The sequence below is a fragment of the Hoplias malabaricus genome, chromosome 13 (assembly GCF_029633855.1).
Source record: "Hoplias malabaricus isolate fHopMal1 chromosome 13, fHopMal1.hap1, whole genome shotgun sequence".
Lineage (NCBI taxonomy): Eukaryota > Metazoa > Chordata > Actinopteri > Characiformes > Erythrinidae > Hoplias > Hoplias malabaricus.
The window spans coordinates 38,164,087-38,187,399 of NC_089812.1; the positions used below are offsets into that span (position 1 = coordinate 38,164,087).

The window sequence follows — 23,313 nt, forward strand, 5'->3', positions numbered from 1 at the left end:
GGGTTAAAATCATAAGGGCATCAGGATCTGGACAGAAGGCCTTGAGTGTGGGGGGGGGGGGATTCCAATCTGATTTGTCATCAACCATGGAGCTGAGGGAATGGACCATGAGTGTAGAAACAAGGAGGTGGTCTTAATGTTATGGTTCATCAATTTATTTCAAGACAGTTCAGTTCTTCTGAATCTGTGAGAGCTTTTTATCAATGCCCCACACTGACTGAAGTGCTCTGGTTTGGTGTCCGCAGGGTGTGGGCATGGACGAGGCAGAGAAGTATCAGCAGAGACTGCAGGCCATCGCGGTAAGTAGCAGAACACTGAGTCACTCCATTCCCTTCTTTTACACATGTAGTGAATAACTGAGTGATCGTGTGAAGAATCACCAGCGACTGATGCTTTTAAAGTATAACCTCTGCACTTAGTCAAAGGGAAATAACGGAGCGGTGTTGGATTTGAGGCACGCTGATCTTCCCTCAGTAGCTTAAAGGAAAGTCACTAGAAAAAGAGATGGGGGGGATGGTTTTTGTTCTTTAAAACCAGTGTTTACTCCAGAGAAACCCTGCTCTTTTTAGTGTTTTTTCTGCTTCAACACACTTGGTTTAAATCCGTGTGGGGAGTCGACCGATCCCTGCTCCACCCACAAGTGCTTTTTTGTTTGAACGTTAGAGTACTTCACAGAAATTAAACGTATAGAAGAATTGCACTGATTTCTGTATAATTCTGTTGTAGAGAAAGTTACACAGTAGTGAGGATCAGGCAATGCATTCATAACCATTTTGTCTAATACCTGGATTCGGTAGCTTCAGGCATTAAGCCGTTTTGAATGTGTGGTTCCTATCAGCAGCAGTAAGCACAATTTTGACTCTTTCTCTAGAGCTGGAATGGGTTAATTCACATCTGACCCACTGCATTCTGAATGATTTTGTATACGTCTTAATAATTTAACAAAGTAGAAACTAGCGCTGGGCGAAATGAGCCCAAATCAATATCAATCGTACATTTTACCACAATTACGATTAATGAATAATCATTTATTTGAATCCTCACAGTTCAGTGACGAGGCTGTGAATATGCTCCAGGGTTAAAGCTGGGATATTTCTCTAATGTCACTAGGAGCTTGTTTCTCTCTTGTTTCTTGAGCACTGTTAATAGTTGGTGTGTGATTGGGCTGTGCTCTGGTCGCTAAAAATGTTGTCTTTGTGTGTTTAAAATGGACTTCTTTTTGTTCAGTGTCGTCTTAATTATTATCAAACCACAGACGCTGTGTTGTTCCTTTGTAGGAGCTGCTCGAGTCACTTGCTCGACCTCAGGGTTTAGGTTCTCCACCGTATTGCAGATAGGGGCAGAATCTAGTGACTGCAGCGTGGTAGTGTGGTATTAAAGGGACAATACATGGACACAGAATAAATAAGAATAAAAAAAGATATGATTGGTATAGACAAGATTATGTTGATTAGAAATTTTGAATGTCGATTTCGATTCATTTATCGATTAATTGCCCAGCCCTAGCAAAAATATACATTTATACAGTGATCCCTCATTTTTGGCGGGGGATGCGTTCCAAGACCACCCGTGAAAAACGAATTTCCGCGAAGTAGAGGAAAGATATTTTTTATGTATTTAACGAGTACAGGGGGTCCTCGACTTACGACGTTGATCCGTTCCTACGTCGCGTCGTAAACCAATTTTCGGTGTAAGTCGGAACATAGGTACACACTGTACGTAAATAACATACTGTAAGCACTTATCTTTTCCTAACACCTATCCTCCTCGGTCCCGAGCCGCGTAACCGTGTATTCTTCCGCCGCGCCGCGCACACCACACATGACGTCACGTTACAACGTTTACGACACAAGACCACTTAAGTCCAAACAAGGCTTTATACAGTAAATGAGAGATGCGTCGTAACCACGAAACATCGTAACTCGGGACTGACGTAACCCGAGGACCTCCTGTGTTTGGACTTTTAAAACCCTCCCTGTTACTGTTAACAACCCACTCTTTGCATTAAACAGTCGTTCTGTAATGTTTTTCAGCTGGAACTACATGTGATGTCCTACCAGTTTCTTTAACAGATTCATTCCTAAGCTGTGATTTAGCGTCAGTAAATGATATATTGTGTCACCTACAGGCCCAGTCTAATGCATGTAAATAATTAAAAAAATGCTTTTGGCTATTAATCTTTCATGTTTTTCCTAGATTTTTCCCTCAATATTCATGTTATAGCGGCCATAAGCCCCCTTGAAAAAACCAGCGAATCCGCGAAAGATGAACCGTGAAGTAGCGAGGGATCACTGTACAGCATTTGGCTAATTCCCGTGTCCTGTGTGACTGTGTGTGACTTTGCTTTTTAAGTTCATTACAAATAAATCATATTCATATTTCCAATAAAGATTGGTCTGTAAACATGCCCCATGGACGAACGCACCGGTGTGTGGAGTATATTTAGATTAATTATGTGATTAGTTGGACCAGGACAAACACTGAAAGATGCAGGAACCAGGAGTTGGCTTTAGGAACGGGATCCAAGGCCGAGTAAAGTAAAGAAATATTATGAGCCAAAAATATAAAAGAAAAAGCAGAAAAGGAAAATGGCAGAGATGCTGGAAGGCTGCCAAAAAGATGAGAAGAAAGGGTCCAAACAACAGGCGAGGATTAGATGTTCTGCTGTCGTCTCCACAATCCTGAAGCGTTTCTAAGAAAAGCGACACTAAAGCCACTCTTCCCTAACGCAGTCTGAATCAGGTTAGAGCTGTTAATTCAATTCAGCCCGAGATTAGACCTCTGTGTTCAGTTAATCCAATCAGAGACTTGGATGGCAGAGGAGTGACACTGAGCTATTTCTAGGAGAGAGAGCTGTTGGCTGCTGGAAGCTTCTGGATCGTTTGAATTTCTTCGTAGGATTTTCAAGGAAAGTTTGGAAATTTGTGGACAGTGAGTGAAGTAAAAACGTAGTGTTCACACAGAGGTTGCTGAGGCAGGCACCAGGATTTTCTTAACATGAGTAATTAATGAGTTAATAAAATATGCAAACAACATTCTTAGAAACAGTAGGAGAAAGTATACATTGTAAATACAAAAAATATATATTTTTGAAAGATGTTTTATTACTTTTTGCAGTTTATTTTTCCTTATTTTTATTTGCATTTTGCATAAGTTTTGACCCATTCTCACACACACACACACACACGCTACTAATTATGTGCCACTCATCATTATGTGGTAACGAACACCACGATATTACATGAAGAATAAAATAAGTATTCATAACTCATCCCAGTGTTTGTTAGCGTTATTGTTTAAGTCGCTGACAGTGGGATGAAGGGAATCAGGAAATCACACTTCGTTATTTAATAGTGTTTCTCTAGAATGGTAACTTGGCAGAAGGGAAACATTCTTCAATTCTAAGAGAAGTGAGTGTAATACGTCATTGAGAGCTATTGCTATTGGCCTATTTTTAATTTAATGAACACAGTGCAAAGCAATCGAATCAATCATATTTTATTTATATAGCGCTTTTCACAACAAAAAGTCGTCACAAAGCAGTTTTACAGAGATCCGGGTCCAAGCCTCCTATGAGTGAGCCAGGGGCAACAGTGGCAAACAAAAACTCCCTCAGCGCATGAGGAAGAAACCAAGACTCAACCCATCCTCCTCGGGTCGACACCGGAGACACAACAGAGAACAGAACAGAAGTAAAAGTGAAGTGATGACAGATGAAGGGGTTATAGTAATGTAAATGTAGTATATTAGTGATGTATGAGTCTGATGAAGGAGAAGGTGATCAGTGATCCTGTGAGAGTTAAAAGTAGGTGCAGAGTTAATTTGAGATAAAACAGCATGGCCAAACATGATAGTGTAGAGGAGACAAGGCCAGGATCTTGTACAGGACACAGGGGCTGGATCAGGGCAACACCTGGAGAGCAGCAGGACATCTCAGAGCATGAGAGAGAGACAGGAGAAAGAAAACCAGACAAAGGGAACAAATAAAAACACAGAGGTTAGTAGGGTCATGGTAAAGAACGGGCAAAATTGTCCTTCGAAAATAGCTTCCACGGGCCAGGCAAGAGAACCCAGCAACAGACAGTGTGTTGGCGGTTACTAGAAAGCCAACTAAAAATGCTGTAGCTATGGTGATATGACAGGGTTAATACAGAGTTAAAACAAATGTATTAATATAGCGCCTTTTACAACTGATGTTGTCATAAAGAAGCTTCACGTGAGCAAGCCGAAGGCGACCGTGGGAAGGAAAAAACTCTCTCGAGGCTGGAGGAGGAAATCTTGGGAGGAACCAAGACTCACACATGGGATCCATCCTCCTCTGGTCACACTACTGATAGAAATGTACAGTATCACCAGTTACGTCTGTCATACTGCTACAGTGTAGTAATAATAATAATAATAATAATAATAATAATAATAATAGTGATAGTGGCGTCAATCTGGGGCAACAGTAATAGAGCTGGAAGCTTCCGTCTGAGAGTTACTAACCCGAGTCCATTTCTCCTTCAGTGTAGTTGATGTTGGTGGGTAATGGTGAGGGGTCAGAGGTGAGCGTCTGGTGTGGACCGCAAGAGAATCCAGCAAACAATCTTCCATCAGCGGGCCGCCATTTCCTCAGAAAACAGTAAAGAGATGGAGTTAGTTTAGTTGAGTGCAGTAGAAAAGCGAATGTGAACATTTTCCTTAGTGTAGTGACAGATCTGACAGTATTTTGTAATCAATACGGAATCTAACAGGAAGCCAGTGAAGGGCTGATAAGACTGGGCTGATATGATCAAATTTGTAGTTTTAGTGAGGGATAAGGCATTTCTTATATATATCTGTGTGTGTTGCAGTGATATGAGGGGATCAGGCGCAGCAGTGCTGATGGAGATTTTAAACACTCTGTCCCTTTACTGTCCATTAGACACACTTACCTTGTTGGTCCACCTTCTAGATGAATATTCAGAGAGAGTAGCTCATCTGTTGCTGCACTGTTTGTGTTAGTCATCCTCTTGTCCTTCATCTATGGACATAGGACCCCTATTGTCGGTCAAACAGTGACACTCGGGGCTTCATAAACTCGAGCAGCACTGCTGTGTCTGATCCACTCCTACCAGCACATTACACACAAACACATCAGCAGCACGTCAGTGTCACTGCAGCGCTGGGAATGACACACCAACCAAATCACACGTGGTCCTGTGGGGGGGTCTTGGACAATCAAAGTGCAGGGGGAAATAGACTTAAAGTATGCAGAGAAACAAGTGGACTCCAGTCTGTGTCAGTGCTCCTGTGTGCTGAGTACAGCTGATAAAATGGACAAGGTAGATGTGCCTAATACTGTTTCAGTGTATATTTGTCTGCAATCTGTAACTTTACTTCACCCTCTTTTCACTGCACCTTTATTGTTGGACAGGATGAGAGCTCTCTCTGTCTTTCAGGAAAAGAGACGAGTGCAGGAGGCGGAGGAGAGAGTGCGGAAAGAGACAGGAAGAGTGGCTGAAACATGCACAGCACAAGGTCTGATCCTGCCTTTTTCTGTACAAACTCTGCAGCGTCATACTCTTCAAAACAAGATAAAAACTGAGCTCAGTCTCCGATTAAGAGCTGGCACCATTTAGTAGCAGGCAATGGCATTTGCCACTCAACCAGTGTCAGTCTTTAAATGGTTAGTGAAAGCAGACAGAGCCAGCAAACCCTAGCTGCCACTGACTGCTCTGAAATGCTGCCAGTTGCTAATAAGAGATTAAATCCCCTGATAGATGAGCCATAAAGAATCCAAATAATTTTTATGAACGTTGCGTGGTCAATAATAAAAATATGGCACAGGATGTCAGCATGTGAATCCACATTGATCTTCACTCAAATGAAAACAACACAAATATTCATTCATTCATTCATTCATTCATTGTCTGTAACCCCTATCCAGTTCAGGGTCACAGTGGGTCCAGAGCCTACCTGGAATCATTGGGCGCAAGGCAGGAATACACCCTGGAGGGGGAACCAGTCCTTCACAGGGCAACACACACACACACACACACACTCACACCTACAGACAATTTTGAGTCGCCAATCCACCTACCAACGTGTGTTTTTGGACTGTGGGAGGAAACCGGAGCACCCGGAGGACACCCACACGGACATGGGGAGAACACCAACACAAATATGACACACTTAAATAATTAACTCATTCAATTCCAGAAAGTTTGAAAGGGGAGGTTTACAGCTAGGGATTGTTTACGGATCTAAACCGCCTTAAACAAGTGATACCTTCATGCTTCTGTTTAATGGGACCATTATTTCCATCTCAGGTGGACTTCTCATCGGAAATGGACCGATGGAGGGTGGAAACATGTACACTGTCAGAAAATCTGTCAGTGTGGTGGTACTTTTTGCTGTCTCTGTGGTTGTAGCCTCAAGGGCACATCTTATGGGACATTAAATTGAGGGAAAAATAGCCAAAATATTTAATTAAATCCATTAAAATTTCATAAAATTCTTCTATATTTTTTGCTGTTATTAGCCCATTGTCAGCAGAGTGCACAAATCTTTATGATTTCGTTTTCAAATCCTTTCCCTCTTCTTTTTAGTTCATTTATTATTCTTTATGTTATTAATTTGAATAATGTAGTGGACCCTGTGCATCCTCTTGGTAGCAGACGACATACATCATACTGCACAGTGACTTCTTGTAGACAGTGCGTTGTAAGATGACCTGTGATTGGGGCAACTGGAGAGACAACGAATGTGATTGGTTCATAGATTAATGCTTTCATCTTCCCCTTTTTGTGTGTCTCTTTCTCCAAAATGTTTCATGAAATCCTATAAAAATTAATAATAAACACTTTCCTAGTCTTGAAACAACAAAACCAGAGTGATTTAATAAAAAACATTCAAAAATTCAGCACCACCGGATGCACTACTGTAGTGTAAACACGGGTGTAAGCTTCCCGCATACGTATCTTTGTCGAGAGAATGCCAGCCACCCGCCTCAGTGACGAAGTGCGTTGTAAGAGAGGGCTGTGATTGGTGTAAAAGTTAGAGATGACGAATCACAGACTCCCATTTTGTATTGGGTTTTAAAAGTCGAAATACTCGTTAAAGATTTTATTGTTTATTTTAACATGACACCAAGCCACTGCCACTGATACAAAGACATAGCCACAGAATCACAGAATGGGGAGCAGAACTAACTCTATGGTTATGAATTATTTTAAAATCCATACTGTTATGTAAAATAATGAATAAATCAGGCACCTGACCCAAATCAAATTTGGAATACGCACTTAACATTTACTCTCAAATAAAAAGTTCATAAGGTTCATCAAACATCTAGTTACTGTGCTGTTGGGTACTGATCAAATATAATTTACAAAATAGCTTTTTGTTATTTCTGCAACAAAGAACCATTAATGTGACACTTTTTGTAAAAATGTAGCGCGTCTGAAATCACATTGTTTGATGCCCTCTGTTTAAAAAGAAAAAAGCAGTCCCTAAAGTATTTCCTCTGCTTCTTCACACTAAAACTCTGTGTATTTCCACTGGTGAAGACTGGGCACCCAACAGGGGCAAGACACTGAAAATTACTGATATATAGGTTGCTTCTAAATGCAACAACTCAATTTGAATCTGAGACTGTTGTACAATTAGACAATACCACTGTACATCATACTGTTTATAGCCTCAGTGCAGTAACTGAAACTACATATTACTGCAGCACGAGAGAAAAAGAAAACAATGGAGAGACCTCCTATCATCAGTGACACTTCCCACCGTTGTTAATTAGAAGCCACACGGGTGGTCTCCTCCCTTCTGCCTTCTGTTTACAGCATGTGTGCTTCCTCCTGCTCTGCGTCTGACGGCTGCTCAGTGGTGGCCTATCACGAGAAAGAAAAGAGAAATTAGCATAATGCATAATGGTGTCAAACTGAAATTTCTTAAAGAAAAGATCTATTTTGTTGTGTTCAAGATTTTTAGACTACTTCCAGGAACTACAGCTCCCACACTGTTTAAAATAAGAAACAAAAAAACCCTAAAATTTACCGTAAAAAACTGGAAGTTCACCCTAAAATATACGGTCACACAAATTTTACATTTAACTGTATTTTACAGTATTTTTCTGTTTTAAAAACAGATTTACACCATAAATAAGCCATAGTACATACATAAAATAACAAAGAAACATTGGTTTGTCATAAAATGAACATGTAAAGTGTGTGACAAATGAGAGAATGGAGACTGAGGTATAGCTGTATTTAGATGAAGCCAAACCACATCCTATATTCAGCCTTTTTTAAAGGAGATATTGTGCCACACTCCAGCACTCGGAACACAGGCTGATGGTGGACTTTTCTGACCAACACACATCTCGTCACAACACACACACACACACACACACACACACACACAAATACACGAAATAATCACCCCAATGCAACCCAAAATCAAAAAGACAGAAAAAAAACAAAAGAAACTCTGAAAATCACAGAATATATGGAGAAGCAAGGTATGCTGGGAGCTCCCTAATGAGTCTCAGCTCCTCCCAGTCCTTTAAAATACAGTTTGTGCGTTTAACAGTGATATAATGTATTTGTGCTGATAACAGTATTTACGGTGTTTCACTGTTACAGGTGTTTTTAGAGTTTACAGTGATTTACTGTCATGGTTTTACAGTTTTCCACCGTAAAATTCACAGATGTTTTACAGTGCAGTGTATCCACAACACAGGTTCCACCTTTGGAATAAGATGCTTTGGTTGCCACCCATTACACACACACACACACACACACACTACATTTGAAATATTTGACAAATTTTCCAAATTAGATATTTGAACAACACTGGAATATTACACTTTTTTTTCTTTTCTTGTTTGATTTGAATTCAGAAGAAACATTTTTGAATGCGTCACTATTGAGGAGCTATTGGTCAAATGAATGTTTGCATCTGCAAGAGATTGTTCCAAGTATTTGACCCACCTTGGGTCTTGTGTCCTGAGGCCACTGGAGGCCCCTGTCAGTGAGAGACCCTCGGGCCCTAACCTCAGTTGTCACTAGCCCATCCTTGACCCTGTTAGCTGCGGCCATAGCCTTAAAATAACTGGAGGATGTATTGGCCACTTTATCATATTGCAGTTGCCAAAATTTGCAGTGGGCACATGCTGCCCTCGCTGCCCTCGCTGCCCTGCTGCTGTTTTTAGAAAGCGAGAGACGGTGAGAGTGTGAGAGAGAGGGGAAATAGAGAGATTAGAGTGTGCTCCAGTGAATAAAAGAACAAAAAAGTCAGAGTCTCACACAGTAATTCCAGAAGCTTCATTCTGAGGCTGGAGCTCGGTGGCTGTCCCCACGCATGCGTTTACTGCAGCTTTTACTCACAACTCTCTCTGTGTCTGCTTTACTCAGCAACATCCACCAATCAGAAACCACACTGTCTGCCGCCCTCATACGCCCCTCAGATATTACAGGGGACTAGGCGACTATTATGATGTTACACACACACACACATACACACACACACACAGGTGTATAGTATCTGGTTTTCTTTTCTTTTGATGTCTAGAATTTTAATACGACATTTACCCCCTTTTTGCTGCAGTAACAGCTTTTACTCTTCTGTCAAGACATTAAACTAAACACTGACACATTGCTGTGAGGATTTGCTTGCATTTATCCACATAAATACTCTAGTGAGGTAAGGTACAGATGTTGGCTGTTAGTTTTGGATCACAATCACCATTTTCTCCAAATGGAAACGTTGCTCCATCACTCCATAATCCAGGGCGGGGGCGGGGCATAGTTACCTTAGGCCCATGTGCCTCTCCTCCAGACCATTCCCTGCACATGGCTGCTTTAGATTTTATCTAACATTTGTATTTCAGTTTGCTGTTGTTCATCATGAAAGACGTTTTGAATCTTCCCAGCACCACGTCATAAATCATAGCACATGAGGAAGACTTTAACCCCGAAGTGGCAGATTCTCATAATTATTAATGACTACGAATGCTGTTTAAAAAGTGACCTGGTGAATAAACGTGAGCCTATTAAAGCAGTGTCGACTTAAAGATGTGCAAACGGGGCTAAGAAGTGTTTATTTCCGTTTTGCATTTCCAGTATCACAAAAATGAAGCTGTATGTGTGTGTGTGGAGACATAAAGGCATAGGCTGCAAGCCTGATTGCAGTGTGTTATTATTAAGAGGCCGTTTTGCATGCAAAACAGCAGACAGATGGTGTGTGGATAGGGAGCAGACAGCAGAATGATGCTGAAGCACTTTAATATGTACAGAGCTGGAGGACTGATAAAGGGAAAGGGCTTCAGTGTTCTCCCTCTCTCTCTCTCTCTCTCTCTCTCTCTCTCTCATAGAGGAAGTGTCTGAGAGACCAGTGGCTAATGGAGGCCACACCCAGCAGTGCTGATGCAACTGAGACATGGACCACACCCCAGAGCCCCACTCATAAACCAGAAGAGAGCACACAAGAGTGAGGCAAAATCCTCATAGTATGGTGTATACAGTCGTAGGTTAAATGCTATTCTTTGGATTTCACGAAGATGAAACTGACTCCTTACTGCTATTTTTAACCTTGCAGTTTCTTCAATTTTTATTTTAATTAGTTTTTTCTTTTGACAGCAACGACGTGAACAGCTGGGTCTTAGCCTCTTTAGGCAGCACGATGATTACAGGACTGTTTTAATTATCTGATGTTGGATTCTCCTTTGGCAGACATGCATACAGGTTGTGCATTAAGCTAGCTGAGCTGATGCCAGCATTTACTTGAACGATGGCAGGCTACGGTGTTTGAAAAATAACATTACTTTTATATTTTACTATATTTATTTAATTCTAATAAAATGGGTCTGGACTTAATGACCATGGGACAATGTGGGGCCCAAGGTGGGACCGGTTAGACAAGGTAAGGTAACTCTCGGAAAACAATGGTTAAGGAGCGCTTCTCTAAAAACCAATATAATTAATAAAGATTATAATCACACTGTAAAATAATAAAGACCATAGAGAAATGCCCCTTTAAAATATGCGTTCACTGTAATTAGAATACGAAATATAAGTAAACTATGTATTCTATATTGAGTTCAATAATGGCCCTTTTCCACTGCATGGAATGACTTTACTCTGCTCTTTCGCTTTTCCACCGGACAAATCTGGTCCTGGTCCCTGGAACCGGGTACGTTTTCAGTCCCACCTCACTCCGGGTTCCAACCGTGCTGAGTAGGTGAGGTGTAAACCCTGCAGAGCGCTGATTGGCCACAGAGACACGTCTATCACCATGAAATGCAGAGCTCATTCAAATCCAGCACAAACCGACGCTGGTTAATTCTCTAAAGTTACAGCTCACGTTTATTTTTATTGGACTCACAACGGCAGCTCGTAAGTTTTGAAGAGGTTTAAATGCTCCTTGAGCCAATGGCTGACACAAATTTCCAGTGAAAGCCAAACGTCCAACAAGTAAAACTGATCTGTGAGAACTGGGGCACGGAGCCGTGTTCAGTCCAAAAAACAAAAACACCACGGGAATACACGAGGAGTAAACAGTGCCTAACTATACTGGCGCAGTTGTTGTGGTTTTCAAAGGCAGTGATTCCTGTTAGAGACAGGGGAGCCCCGCCAGTGGGAAAGTGAGCCGAGCCGAGCTGAGCCGAGTCGTGTAGAGCCGGACCCGTGCGGTGGAAAAGCACCATAAATGGCCCAGTCCTGTTGTGATGAGGCCATTGGGTTTAATAACTTTGTGGTTCACACAGGAGAGAGAGAGAATATGTCTGCAGACATTGACTGTGGGAAGCTTTCGTTCTTAAATCACTTTGTACAACTGTAATTTGTTTCTCATAAACACTCGTATTGAACTGGAAGCCCATGTGAAGTCAATATGTAGAAAATCGAGAATCCCCTTTAATCACTCACCACCGAACTGCCTCAACAGGCTGGAACTGGGACGACTTCGTATTTGAGTTAGCTCTACACATTAAATATTACAGCAGCTTCTCGTGGTAACGGCACTCTACTGCTGTAAACTGTTCTCTTTGAATATTTAATTTGCAGTAAAAATGCTGTCAATATCAGTAATGTTAGCAGCAGAGGATGATTAGTAGAGTCTTAAGGCTAAAGCTGATAAACACATTGTGTGAAGCTTATTTCGTGTTATAACTTTAACTCAATTCACTGCTTTTTAAAATTGGTATCTTTTTAAAAATCAAGTTTGAGCAAATACAACAAACTGATTCATTACAGTAAAATGGCACAAAGTGATTGCAATTTATCACTCACCGTTTTACCGGCCAAATTAAAATCATTTATGATAGTACAGTGCAAATTGAGAAATGTCCCTTTATGAAGATATTCTCTCTCTCTCTCTCTCTCTCTCTCTCTCTCTCTCTTTTTCTTTCTCTGTCTCTCTTTCTTACTCTCTCACTCTCTCTCTTTTTCTTTCTCTCCCTTTCTTTCTCTCTTGCTCTCACTCTCCCTCTTTCTCTCTCTTTCTCTCCTGCTCGCTCTCTTTCTCATTCTCTCTCTCGCTCTCTCTCTCATATAGAGGAAGTGTAATAATTATAATCTTAGCACAATTAACTAACATTTAACTGAAAAATATAGAAATGATAATATTCTGAACTATATAATGAGGAAAAATATATAAACAAAGATATAAATGGCAGATGAATAACACGACTGACGACTGTCCTACTTTATGGGCTTATAGCCTTAATACTTCATATCTTATCTTTCTTTGTGTCTAATGTCAATTATGACCTGTCTCTTTAATGCAAAACTCATTCTGATGTAAAGTGTCTTATCTCAGGGAATATAATGATATAAATGTGTAAAGCAGCACTAAACTAGTGTGTGTGTGTGTGTGTGTGTGTGTGTGTGTCTGTGTTAGAAAACCACAAAGCACCCGTACAGAGATAGAGGCAGAAGATAAGAACCCAACAAACATGAGTGATGTAGAGTCGTCTGCATTTACAGAGAATGAGACCTCAGACCTTTCAGAAGACCCAGAGCGGCCTGCGCAGGTGGGTGGACACCCCTCGTTTAACCCAGTTAGTCAGTCATTTGTATTCTGTGAAGATCAAATGTCTCATGAAGCCTATGATTAGTGACATTATTGTCTTCAGGTTGTCTCCAGTAGTTCACTAGCGCCCCTCAGTTCATAAAGGGAAATGCAGTCTACAGTCTGTGTTAAGGCAAATAAAGTAGTTAGCTGACAGTAACATCACCTAATGGGAATATTACATCACACTCACACACTGACACATACACTGCAGAGTATAGAGGGCAGGTTATAAATGTGGGATATTTTACCAATTATGACAGGTGTGTGTGTGTGAGTGCGCAAAGTCAGCTTAATTACGTTTACCAAAGTCAGTGAAAACTCTCTCTCTCTCTCTCTCTCTGTTTGTGTATGTGTGTGTGTGTGTACATGTGTAGACCGGTCCAGAAGACGAAGAGGAGAAGGAGAAGGGTTAGTAGTGTAACTTGGATGTATTCCATTAGCTATCTCTATTGCATCATATTCTACATAATATCCTCCTGTTTGCTAATGCATTGACTGTTTGTTCGACTGTTGTTTGCTGCAGCTCCTGAAATTTCTGTAGCTTTTAACTCCGAAGTTCACCTTGAAAACGGACAACTGGAAAGATCTGGTAACTTCTTGGGTACATTATTTCGCAGGGAATTGCACGGATAAGAGTTGATCTTTAATCAAGTTTAGTCTGAGTATCAAAAAAAGAAGAACCAGTAAAGTTCCAGTACCAGAGAACCCAAAAAAACATGTATTTACACATTTGGTATGTTCTAAACATACTATTGTCCAAGGGAATAGACTTGTTCTTGACATCGGTGGGGACCTATCTAACCCCTCCACCCCCCGACAATGGCAATGTAAGAGGACTGACTATTGGCAGCCATGTTATTCATAGCTACAGTCGATTTTAGCCTGCTGTTATGATGACGGACTCATTTCACTAGGAACGTTGCACGTTCCTTTGAAAAATAGCTCTTGTCCACCACCTTCTTTTTTGCTGCCCTCCTCACTCTCTTTTGACCCCCATGTGTCACCCACGATGCACGAGTCTTGCACAGTGATACACGCTTATGACTAGAAAGGTTTCCTTCCAGTTTTGGCGCTGCTAACAACCAAACTACAGAGACTCACGTGCCAGCAGGGAAAGGAACAGCCAATCACACGGGTCATTTGTGTTACGGTGAGGTTGGTTAATGAGACATTGACAGATTGGGGGTTTTGTTTTTTGGAGGAGATCAGATTATTGGTGGGGACAGTTGGGGACACGCCGTCTCTGTCCACGCTAATCCTACGCCCTTGCTTTTGTCTGTTACAGTCATGACATATGTTTGATATGATATTTGATGTCATTACAGGGTTTTTCACATGCTGCTTTTGGCTAATTACATCATGATTTCAATCATTGTGACATTTAACATGACATTTAACAAAAATGGCAACATGGTGTTGTTATAATGTCTTTCATTACAGTGTATGACTGCATGTCAGGTGTCAGTGTATTTGCAATGACATGTAACATCAAATATCTACTAAATAAGGTTCTCTCTCTCTCATTGCAGTGCTTGGTATGTTGGAGGTTCAGGTGGAGATAGACCCAAACACTGGTGCCTCCTCCATTATGTCCAAGGCTCCACTATCAGCAGAAGCTCTGGGAGCTAAAGGAGAGGGCATCCAACATTCAAAGGAGGAACTGTGTCAGATTCTTAATGCCATCTCTGATGTGGGCATGCAGACCATACTGGATAGAAATGAAGAACAAGGAGAACCAAAGGAAGAAAAAGCAGAGACAAAAGAGCCAGAGACTGAGCCATCACCAGAAGCTCCTGAGGTTCTAACCCAGGACACCCAACACCAAGAAAAGACCACAGAACTAGAACACCCTGGATATTTAGCTGTCTCTGAATACGATGTTGAAGAAGGAGGATTGAATCTAAGCGGAGGTGAGGCAGAGGAAGATGAGGATAAAGAACAAGAGAGGGAAGAGGAAGTTGAAGTGGGGGAGGACAAATGGGAGATGGTCAGTTGCAGGCCAGAAGAAAGACTGGATCCAGTGGTGCTGACCTTCCAGGGCTTCACAATGGTTCAGACAGCTCCAGGACTGTCTTTTAGTTACAGAGAAGAAGGAAGAGTCCTAAAGGTAGAACAAGTCTACATCTCTAATGAGGAGGATGGAGATAAGGTTACATCTGAGGATCTGAATCTCATTACAGCTGAAAACATGTCTGCAAAAGAAGAGTCCCCACAGAGTGAAGAGCCAGCGTCATCTAGTGCCTCTCGCTCAAAAGGAACCCTGCAAAAACCTCCTCCAGAAGTGACGTTAGAGACAGTTTGTCTTGATATTGGACCAGCTACGGCTGCCATATCCGTGCCATTACAGGAGCTCAGCGATGTGTCAGATGTAACAGGTTCTGGAGAAGCACCAGTGCCAGACGTCCCTCAGAATCCTCCCCAAATTCCAGATGTTTCAGAAGATGCCAAAGGGAATGTTTCTACTGTGGAACATGCTGTCAGAACTGGTCTTGAGGCACAAAGAGTGGTAAAAACGGAACTAAAGCATGAGCCAGATCTTGAAGACGAGGTCTTTCAAGACGTCCCTTTAGATGGCAATGGTGAGACATCTCAGGCGTCGATCCAAAGAGAAAGAGCCGCACAGAGCACTGAGCAAAAGCCAGAAATCCAGGCTCTGATGCCTCCAAGTGAAACACCAAAAAGAGCAGGAGGAAAAACCACAAACAAAAGAATGACTTGCCAGTGTTGCACTGTGATGTGAGCAAGCGTTCCTGACAGATTTCTCCTGACAACTCTGCCTCGTTCACTGTGTACTATAAAGAATCAGTGCGGATATTTTATGTACGTGCTTTTGTAGCTCAGTTGAAGATGAACCTCTGAGCAGCCATGATTCCAGCCTCTGTGCCTTAACTGAATGTTACAAGTCACTGATGCCCCCTGTTGGTCACAGTACTGTACTGAAATATAAACATTTTGAAGCCCGTTTATATCAAAGCACTGTTTTTATCTCAGTCTCTTATCTTGGCCTTGCACTGAGCTGTTTTTACTTGCAATCAAATAAAAATGTCTATGGTGCTTTGGAAATGTAAGCCATTACATAGACATCATTCTTTTAACCATTTTTAAATGTTTGAAGGGAAATTTCATATTCAAATTTGCATGTCTCTGTTACTGAGGTGTAAACAACATCAATAAATTAATGTGAATTTTGCATTGTACAGAAACTTTAAAAAAATTAACAGTGGTGGTGCTATTTATTTTGTGGGAATAAGGGAATAACCCAAATTAATCATAGTGTTTGCTTACTCAAAATGTAACAGGGCCTACACACTACTGCAGCCACACTTTAGACTTAGTTCTGACACTAGGTCTTAACATTGACAAAATTAATATCTTACCGAAATCCTCAGCAATCTCCGACCATTACTTAATTTCATATGAGCTACGTTTTAGCCATAATATATGTAGGAACCCTCGCTATTCTACAAGGCGTATAATAAAACCATCTACCGCCCTACAATTTATAGAAAACCTACCAGAACTATCAACCCCAGTTCCAACTCCATCAGACCCAATGGACCTAGATGTACTAACTGATTACCTAGAAAATACCTGTCGATCTACTTTAGAAAAGGTAGCACCACTTAAACATAAAAGTATAAGACAGAAAAAGCTCGCACCATGGTATAACGATAAGACCCGTACTTTAAAACAAACATTACGAAAACTAGAGCGGAAATGGCGATCAACCAAGCTTGAAGTGTTCCATTCTGCCTGGAAGGACAGCCTTATAGAGTATAGAAATGCCCTCACTAAAGCTCGCTCAGCATATCTGGCCTCGCTGATCTCCAATAATAAAAATAATCCGAGAGCACTGTTTAGTGTGTTTTCTAGAATTACAAACAATCAAGCAGGTTCTGAACAACTAATTCCAGCAACTCTCACCAGTAAAGATTTTATGGACTTTTTTAATAATAAAATTGAGAATATTAGACAACAAACTCAAGCCACAGGATTAAATCCATCCATGTAACTGTAAAAGAAAGACTTGAAACCTTTTACCCACTCCCACAATTAGAACTAGAGAAGATTATCACCTCCGCAAACTGTACAACTTGCACACTTGATGCAATTCCCACAAAGTTGCTCAAAGAAGTACTACCAGCTATTATTGATCCTCTTTTAACTATAGTAAACTCATCCCTTAGTCTGGGCCACAATATTCTCATAGAAAGGTTAGAAAACATGGTTGGAATCACAGGGACAGCCCTATTATGGTTCAAATCTTACTTAACAGAACGTTATCAATTCGTAAAAGTAAACAATCTAAATTTAAATTATTCTAAAGTAAGATTTGGAATTCCACAAGGCTCTATTTTAGGACCATTATTGTTTACATTATACATGTTACCGCTAGGCACAGTTATAAGAAACCATGACATTAACTTTCACTGTTACGCAGACGACACACAATTGTATATTTCAGCCAAAGCCCAATGACAAACACAGATTAAAGAAAATAGAGGACTGTGTAAAAGACGTGAAAGGCTGGATGTTGCGTAACTTCCTCCTTCTAAATAGCAATAAAACAGAGGTCCTGCTTTTGGGTCCAAAAATGGCAAGAAATAAATGATCAGATTTAATTTTAAATCTCGCTGACTTTCCAGTTAAACCTGGTTCAGCAGCAAAAAATCTTGGTGTCATAATTGACCCGGATTTATCATTTGATCAACACATAGGTAGTAATCACTAGGACAGCTTTTTTACATCTTCGCAATATTGCTAAGATTAGAAATGCCTTATCCCTTCAGGACGCAGAAACATTAGTACATGCCTTTAGTACTTCAAGGCTTGACTACTGTAACGCACTACTGTCAGGATGCACCAGCAGCAATTTAAGAAAACTTCAACTAGTTCAAAACGCTGCAGCTAGGGTCCTCACTAAAACTAGAGAATTTGAACATATCAGCCCAGTTTTATCATCACTTCATTGGCTGCCTGTTAAATTCTGCATTGACTACAAAATTTTGTTATTAACATATAAAGCTCTACACGGGTTCGCTCCTGAATACCTTCAAGATACTATTTCCTATTATGAGCCTCCACGTTCACTCAGATCACAGAATACTGGATTTTTAATTGTTCCCAGAATTCAGAAGGCCTCAGCTGGGGGAAGAGCCTTTTCTTATAAAGCCCCCAGACTCTGGAATGATCTTCCAGAAAATGTTCGGGACTCAGACACAGTCGCAATCTTCAAATCTAGGCTAAAAACACATCTGTTTAGTTTATCTTTTGGTAGCTAATGCTCCCCCATAGATAAAGGCGGCAGATCCGGGGGGTCCATGGACACAGGGAATTATAGTAAACTGAGACGCTGGTGCTGTCGTCCCGCCGCTTCTCGCGATCACTCAGGTTTGTTGACGGTGGAGCGGAGGGATGCCAGTGTTTCAGGATGCTCCCGTGTCTGTGTGTCCTCCTGGTTCTCTCCTTTTAGTTAATGCTGTCATAGTCAGATCTGCCGGAGTCATTAGCCACACTCTGGAAATTTTCATATTTTCTACTTTACAAACACAAAACAGTTCAAAACTAATTCCATCCCTTTACATCTTTCCGAGTAAACGACTGCCCACCTGTCTGTCTGGACACTGATGGATGACTGTCGAGATCCTCCTCCACGCTTCAGACCAGCTCCCCACGCTCCAGCAACCACCAAGTGCCTTGAAGCTGTCCCTACACTGAAGTTCTCATGGACTACTAACTATCATCACCAGTAGATTGACCAGAGGAGGATGGGTCACCCCTTGTGAGCCTTGGTTCCTCCCAAGGTTTCTTCCTCAGCTGGGGGAGCTTTTCCTTGCCACTGTCGCCCCTGGCTTGCTCACTTGAGGGTTTACATTTGTTTTTACATTTCATGTCAAATCTTTGTCTTACTGGAATTCTGTGAAGCTGCTTTGTGACAACATCAGTTGGGAAACCAGTACCATGTCCTTACAGAGTCCTGCTTGTTTACTGTGAGGTCTGCAGTACATTAATGATAACTCCATTACACCAGCTACTGTGTCACATACCACACCACAACCTCTGTATTCAGGAGTCACCAACAATAGACAGTAGTGTAGAGCACAATCACACAATGATACTGGTTCTCACCACCGTACAGGATTTAGACCTGTACCTGACTGTTATTAAAGGCATAGACCACCCATATTATATTAATATTATATTAAATTAAACTCATATTTTACAGAGTCTCTTCCACAGGAACCACGTGTGACTTAGTTCTAAATAAACTGGAATAAAGTCACTGAAAGTCACTGTAGTTTAGGCTTGGGTTCTATATCAGTCATTCACACTGGGACCAGTACAGCGTCTACAGTGTGAACTGTGAAGGGAGGAGTGGTGGAAGGCCTTTATACAGAAGCTTGGCTATTGTTAGTCTCCAAATTAAACTCTATTTTAGTGAATCACTTTAAGTTTCTAGATGAATGTATTGATTCACTGCAGTGATATTTGTGTTTACTGTAGAACCACTCACAGCAACTAATACCTCACTACTACAGCCCCCAGATTATGAAGTTTTCAGGTTCTTGGTCAATTTTTCCCTTCCACATCAAAATAGTGCATACATTACTTTGAGCTTGTAGTTGATGTTAAGTTCCTGATGAGTTTCATACGTTTGTGCTTGTGTTGTACAGAAAATACAGTCCACATTAATAATAAACATAACTTAATTGAATGTCCTGTTCCACCTTAAAAGTTGCGTTCAAACGCCTAAAAACACATCTTCAGCATGAAACTTGTGTCACCACTGCAGCATTTAAGGTGGAACTGTAAAATTGAACAACATCTACATGTGAGTGATTTACTGAAGGCAATAAAGTGTTTTTAAAAATGTAGCTAGCTACGTACACACCATGCCTTCTCTGGGCTTTGCAGGTGCTGCCTTAATGAGGACGCAACCCACGTGAGCAATAATATGAGTGAGGCAGGCAGAGCAGTGGTGTTCGGTCTAGAGGTGTTTGAAATTGTATTTCAAGATTTTCCTTGGTATGGGTATTGTAAATTTTTAGTGATATTTAATATTATGGCTAAGAAGGATGTATGTTTCAACAATAACATGAAAAAGACCATACCACACCAATGTGAGAGACGTAATTAACATTTGTTGACAGATTTATTTGGATTTCTGAGAAATCACTACAGTACCACTTTATTTGATTATTGAGGTGTATTCAGCACAAATTCAGCTTCAAGAAATCAGTGGGTTCTTGAGCTCTGTAAATGTGTGTAATTATCGTATTCTATTTTATTACACAATTATTTAACGAAGTAAAATTCTCAGCAGGTTTCATTAAAGGGCTACTCTTTAAATAAATGATTTTACTGTTTAATGTCTTTTATTTAATGTTATACGTTCATTTTTGTCATTTAACCTCATTGGCCCAATGCCAACTTTCAAAATGACTTTGAATGTAAAAGACTAAAGATCTATTTTACTGTGAACTCATTTAGGAGCATCATTGCCCTCAGTGAGGAAAACAGATTGGATCAGAAATAAATAAATCAATAAATAAATAAAGCTTCAGTTATTTATAGGTAGTTCATTCCCACTTTGGTATGTGATAGACTCTAATCTTCTGCAGAGGCTTTGAGGATTTGATTGCATTCAACCAGAAGGTTGTTGGTGAGCTTTACCCATTAACATTCCCATAGTGTGTTGATCAGAGCACTGGTGTGAGAGCAGAACTACTCAAACTTCTCTGTGCTTCTCAACAGTTTTTATCTGGACATAGCTGTCCATGTTAATCGCTAAAGGCCCGTCCAGTCGGTAGCTCACGCTGTGCGGTATTAGTCACCTGGGTCTAGCCGACCGCGTCAGACCGGCTGTTGCCTTGGTGATGACTCAGGTCACTGACAGGGCGGAGGATGGTGCTTACTGTAGGAAAGAGGGGGTGGAGCCATAGAGAAGGTAACCCCTGCATTTCTCCAATCCCAGAGCAGCTCTAAGAACTGCACTCTTCCTCTTCTTCTTCAGACAGGTAGGCCACTGATTCAGTTTAATATCTGTTCTGTCCAGTTATGAATGTTGGTGTCTACTCAAATGAGATGGGATTGATTTTTGCGGATGACTGTAACTGTTTTGCCAATTGGATGTAAACAGCTATCGTACATCTATTTAAAATCGTGATTATTCATTTAATCTGTTTGATAAAGTAACAACCTCTACTCCTTGGCACAGACTTTATATGTTAGAACATTGCTGTGAGGATATGATTGCATCCAGTTATGTTGGTTATTGATGACGGATGATTAGTTCCTGGACACAAATGTCACCGTATTGAAATGTATTTATTTCAGAAGTAGTGCATGGTACTTCATCATCCAGAGAAAACAGTTACACCCCACCCCCCCTTAGCCGAATTCTGGGGGCCTTACACCTCTCTAGCCAACATTTGACATTGGGTATGGTGACCTTAGGCTCATTTACATGTGCCCTACATCATCCCATTGTATTGAGAACTGTTTTGTATGGAGATTATACACGATGTGGGTAATCTATTGCTTAAGTGTTGCTGTAAGCTGTTTAGATAATAATAGCAGTGTAAGTCTTCCATCGAGGAGAGAACTAAGAAGGCAATACTTACAAAGTCAATATGGTTTAGTGCAATGAAACACTGTGTAAACTGCAAATGCACTGATAGGCTTCTGGAGTAGATGTGTTTCTGGGAACGAGCCATAAACCCCCAAGAAAACGTAGCTGTTTTATTGGGGATCTTTATTACTACAAACACCTGTCTTTATTACTACGTCTGATCCTCCTGATTTGCTAAAAGCCAGATTATTACAGTGGTTTACATCATGGTTCTTACAAACAAATAGACTGTGTTGCTATACTTTAATCGTTGCATAAAATAAAGAGATCAGAATTATTTATATAATAATTAAATACAAGCACATTTATCTGTAGTTATTTTCTATTATTTCCATCCAACATATAACATCGACAAACAGTCAACTTTACTGAGTCTGGGCCACATTTAAACCAGAGAAATGTGTTCAGTTCAGTTGCTGGCCTGAGATAACAGCCACCTTTCCTCCTTCCCTGAAAACACCCTGATTTTAGCGATCGATGAGACACTGGTGGAGTATTGTGTGGAGCATGAAATCGACATTATTTATGGAACATTTACAAATTCTTTATTGTGGAATCATATAGTCCATAGACGTCAGACAGGTGAGGGATAACACCACACAGTGGTAGCAGGAGAGCATTAAGCTGATTATGGCTCATCTCCTAAGGCAGCAGGAAAGGCCCGGTCGCCTAGTGGCAATGACCACGGCTGTTTTAAAAAAGAAATATGACAGATGCATAATTAGAGTTAGAGCGTCTGATGTGTGTGCTTTTGATCATGCAAGAAAATTCTGAATTTGCTTTAAGGAAATACCCTGAGCGATCACTGGATTAGGAACACCCACATTGTGTCTACATTCACTGTGTACTTTATCAGCTCCACTCACCGTACAGGGGCAATTTGTTCAATGGTCAGGAACCCCACAGAGCAGCTATGATTTGCTTGTCGTACCATTTTTAGTGCTGCAGTGACACTAGTGTGGTGTGTGTTGCACTGATACGAGTGGATCAGACACAGCAGTGCTGCTGGAGTTTTTAAACCCTGTGTCCACTCTCTGTCCACTCTGTGAGACACTCCTCCCTCGTTGGTCCACCTTGTAGATGTAGAGTCAGAGACAGTAGCTCATCTGTAAAATCCACTTGTACCAGCACATTGCACATATTTCACACTGAAGATCAGGGTGAGATTGGGATAAGGAAGTATGCAGAGAAACAGGTGGACGGTCTGTTATTGTAGAACTACAAAGCGCTCTGGTATGGTCAGTGAAGCCAATAAATGGAACAATGCGTGTAGATACAAGGTAGATGCTCCGAATACAGCGATCGTTCAGTGTACTACCTTTTGTCCTACGTTAGATTTACCTGTTTAAAAAAAGAGTAGTATGCACTGGGACTTGTGTTAGAAATGTTCAATCATTTCTATAAAATAAACATTCTTTTCCTTTGTTCGTCTTTTCCTGCAGTGCTGACTGTCATTAATAAACCAGAACAGAGTCAGCATATCTACAGGTCCATACATGGCAGGTGATACACCACATGCTACTCCTTATGCAGTTCTCACCGATGGCAACATTGATTCCTTCATGTCTGCAGTCACCACAGGTACAAACACAGAGAAAATCGATATAAAAAACCATGGCGCACAAGAGGACAAACAGACT

General features: G+C 41.0%; 1 protein-coding gene across 1 annotated transcript; it reads left to right on the forward strand.

The window, feature by feature from the left end:
* The first annotated feature begins 249 nt into the window (after positions 1–249).
* On the forward strand, positions 250–16,205 carry LOC136664924 (enolase-phosphatase E1-like). Its single transcript, XM_066642420.1, has 7 exons — positions 250–299; positions 5,424–5,502; positions 10,343–10,458; positions 12,868–13,000; positions 13,416–13,449; positions 13,565–13,630; positions 14,571–16,205. Exons 3-7 carry the CDS (start codon positions 10,370–10,372, stop codon positions 15,779–15,781), a joined length of 1,533 nt encoding a protein of 510 aa, XP_066498517.1. The 5' UTR covers positions 250–299; positions 5,424–5,502; positions 10,343–10,369; the 3' UTR covers positions 15,782–16,205.
* The last annotated feature ends 7,108 nt before the right edge of the window (positions 16,206–23,313 follow it).

What these genes read in the sequence shown, in the direction of transcription:
- LOC136664924 (XM_066642420.1), top strand. Translation starts at nt 10,370, where the DNA reads ATGGAGGCCACACCCAGCAGTGCTGATGCAACTGAGACATGGACCACA. An exon ending in ACCCAGAGCGGCCTGCGCAG is followed by an intron (nt 13,001 to 13,415) that starts GTGGGTGGACAC and finishes GTACATGTGTAG; the next exon opens with ACCGGTCCAGAAGACGAAGA. An exon ending in CGGACAACTGGAAAGATCTG is followed by an intron (nt 13,631 to 14,570) that starts GTAACTTCTTGG and finishes CTCTCATTGCAG; the next exon opens with TGCTTGGTATGTTGGAGGTT.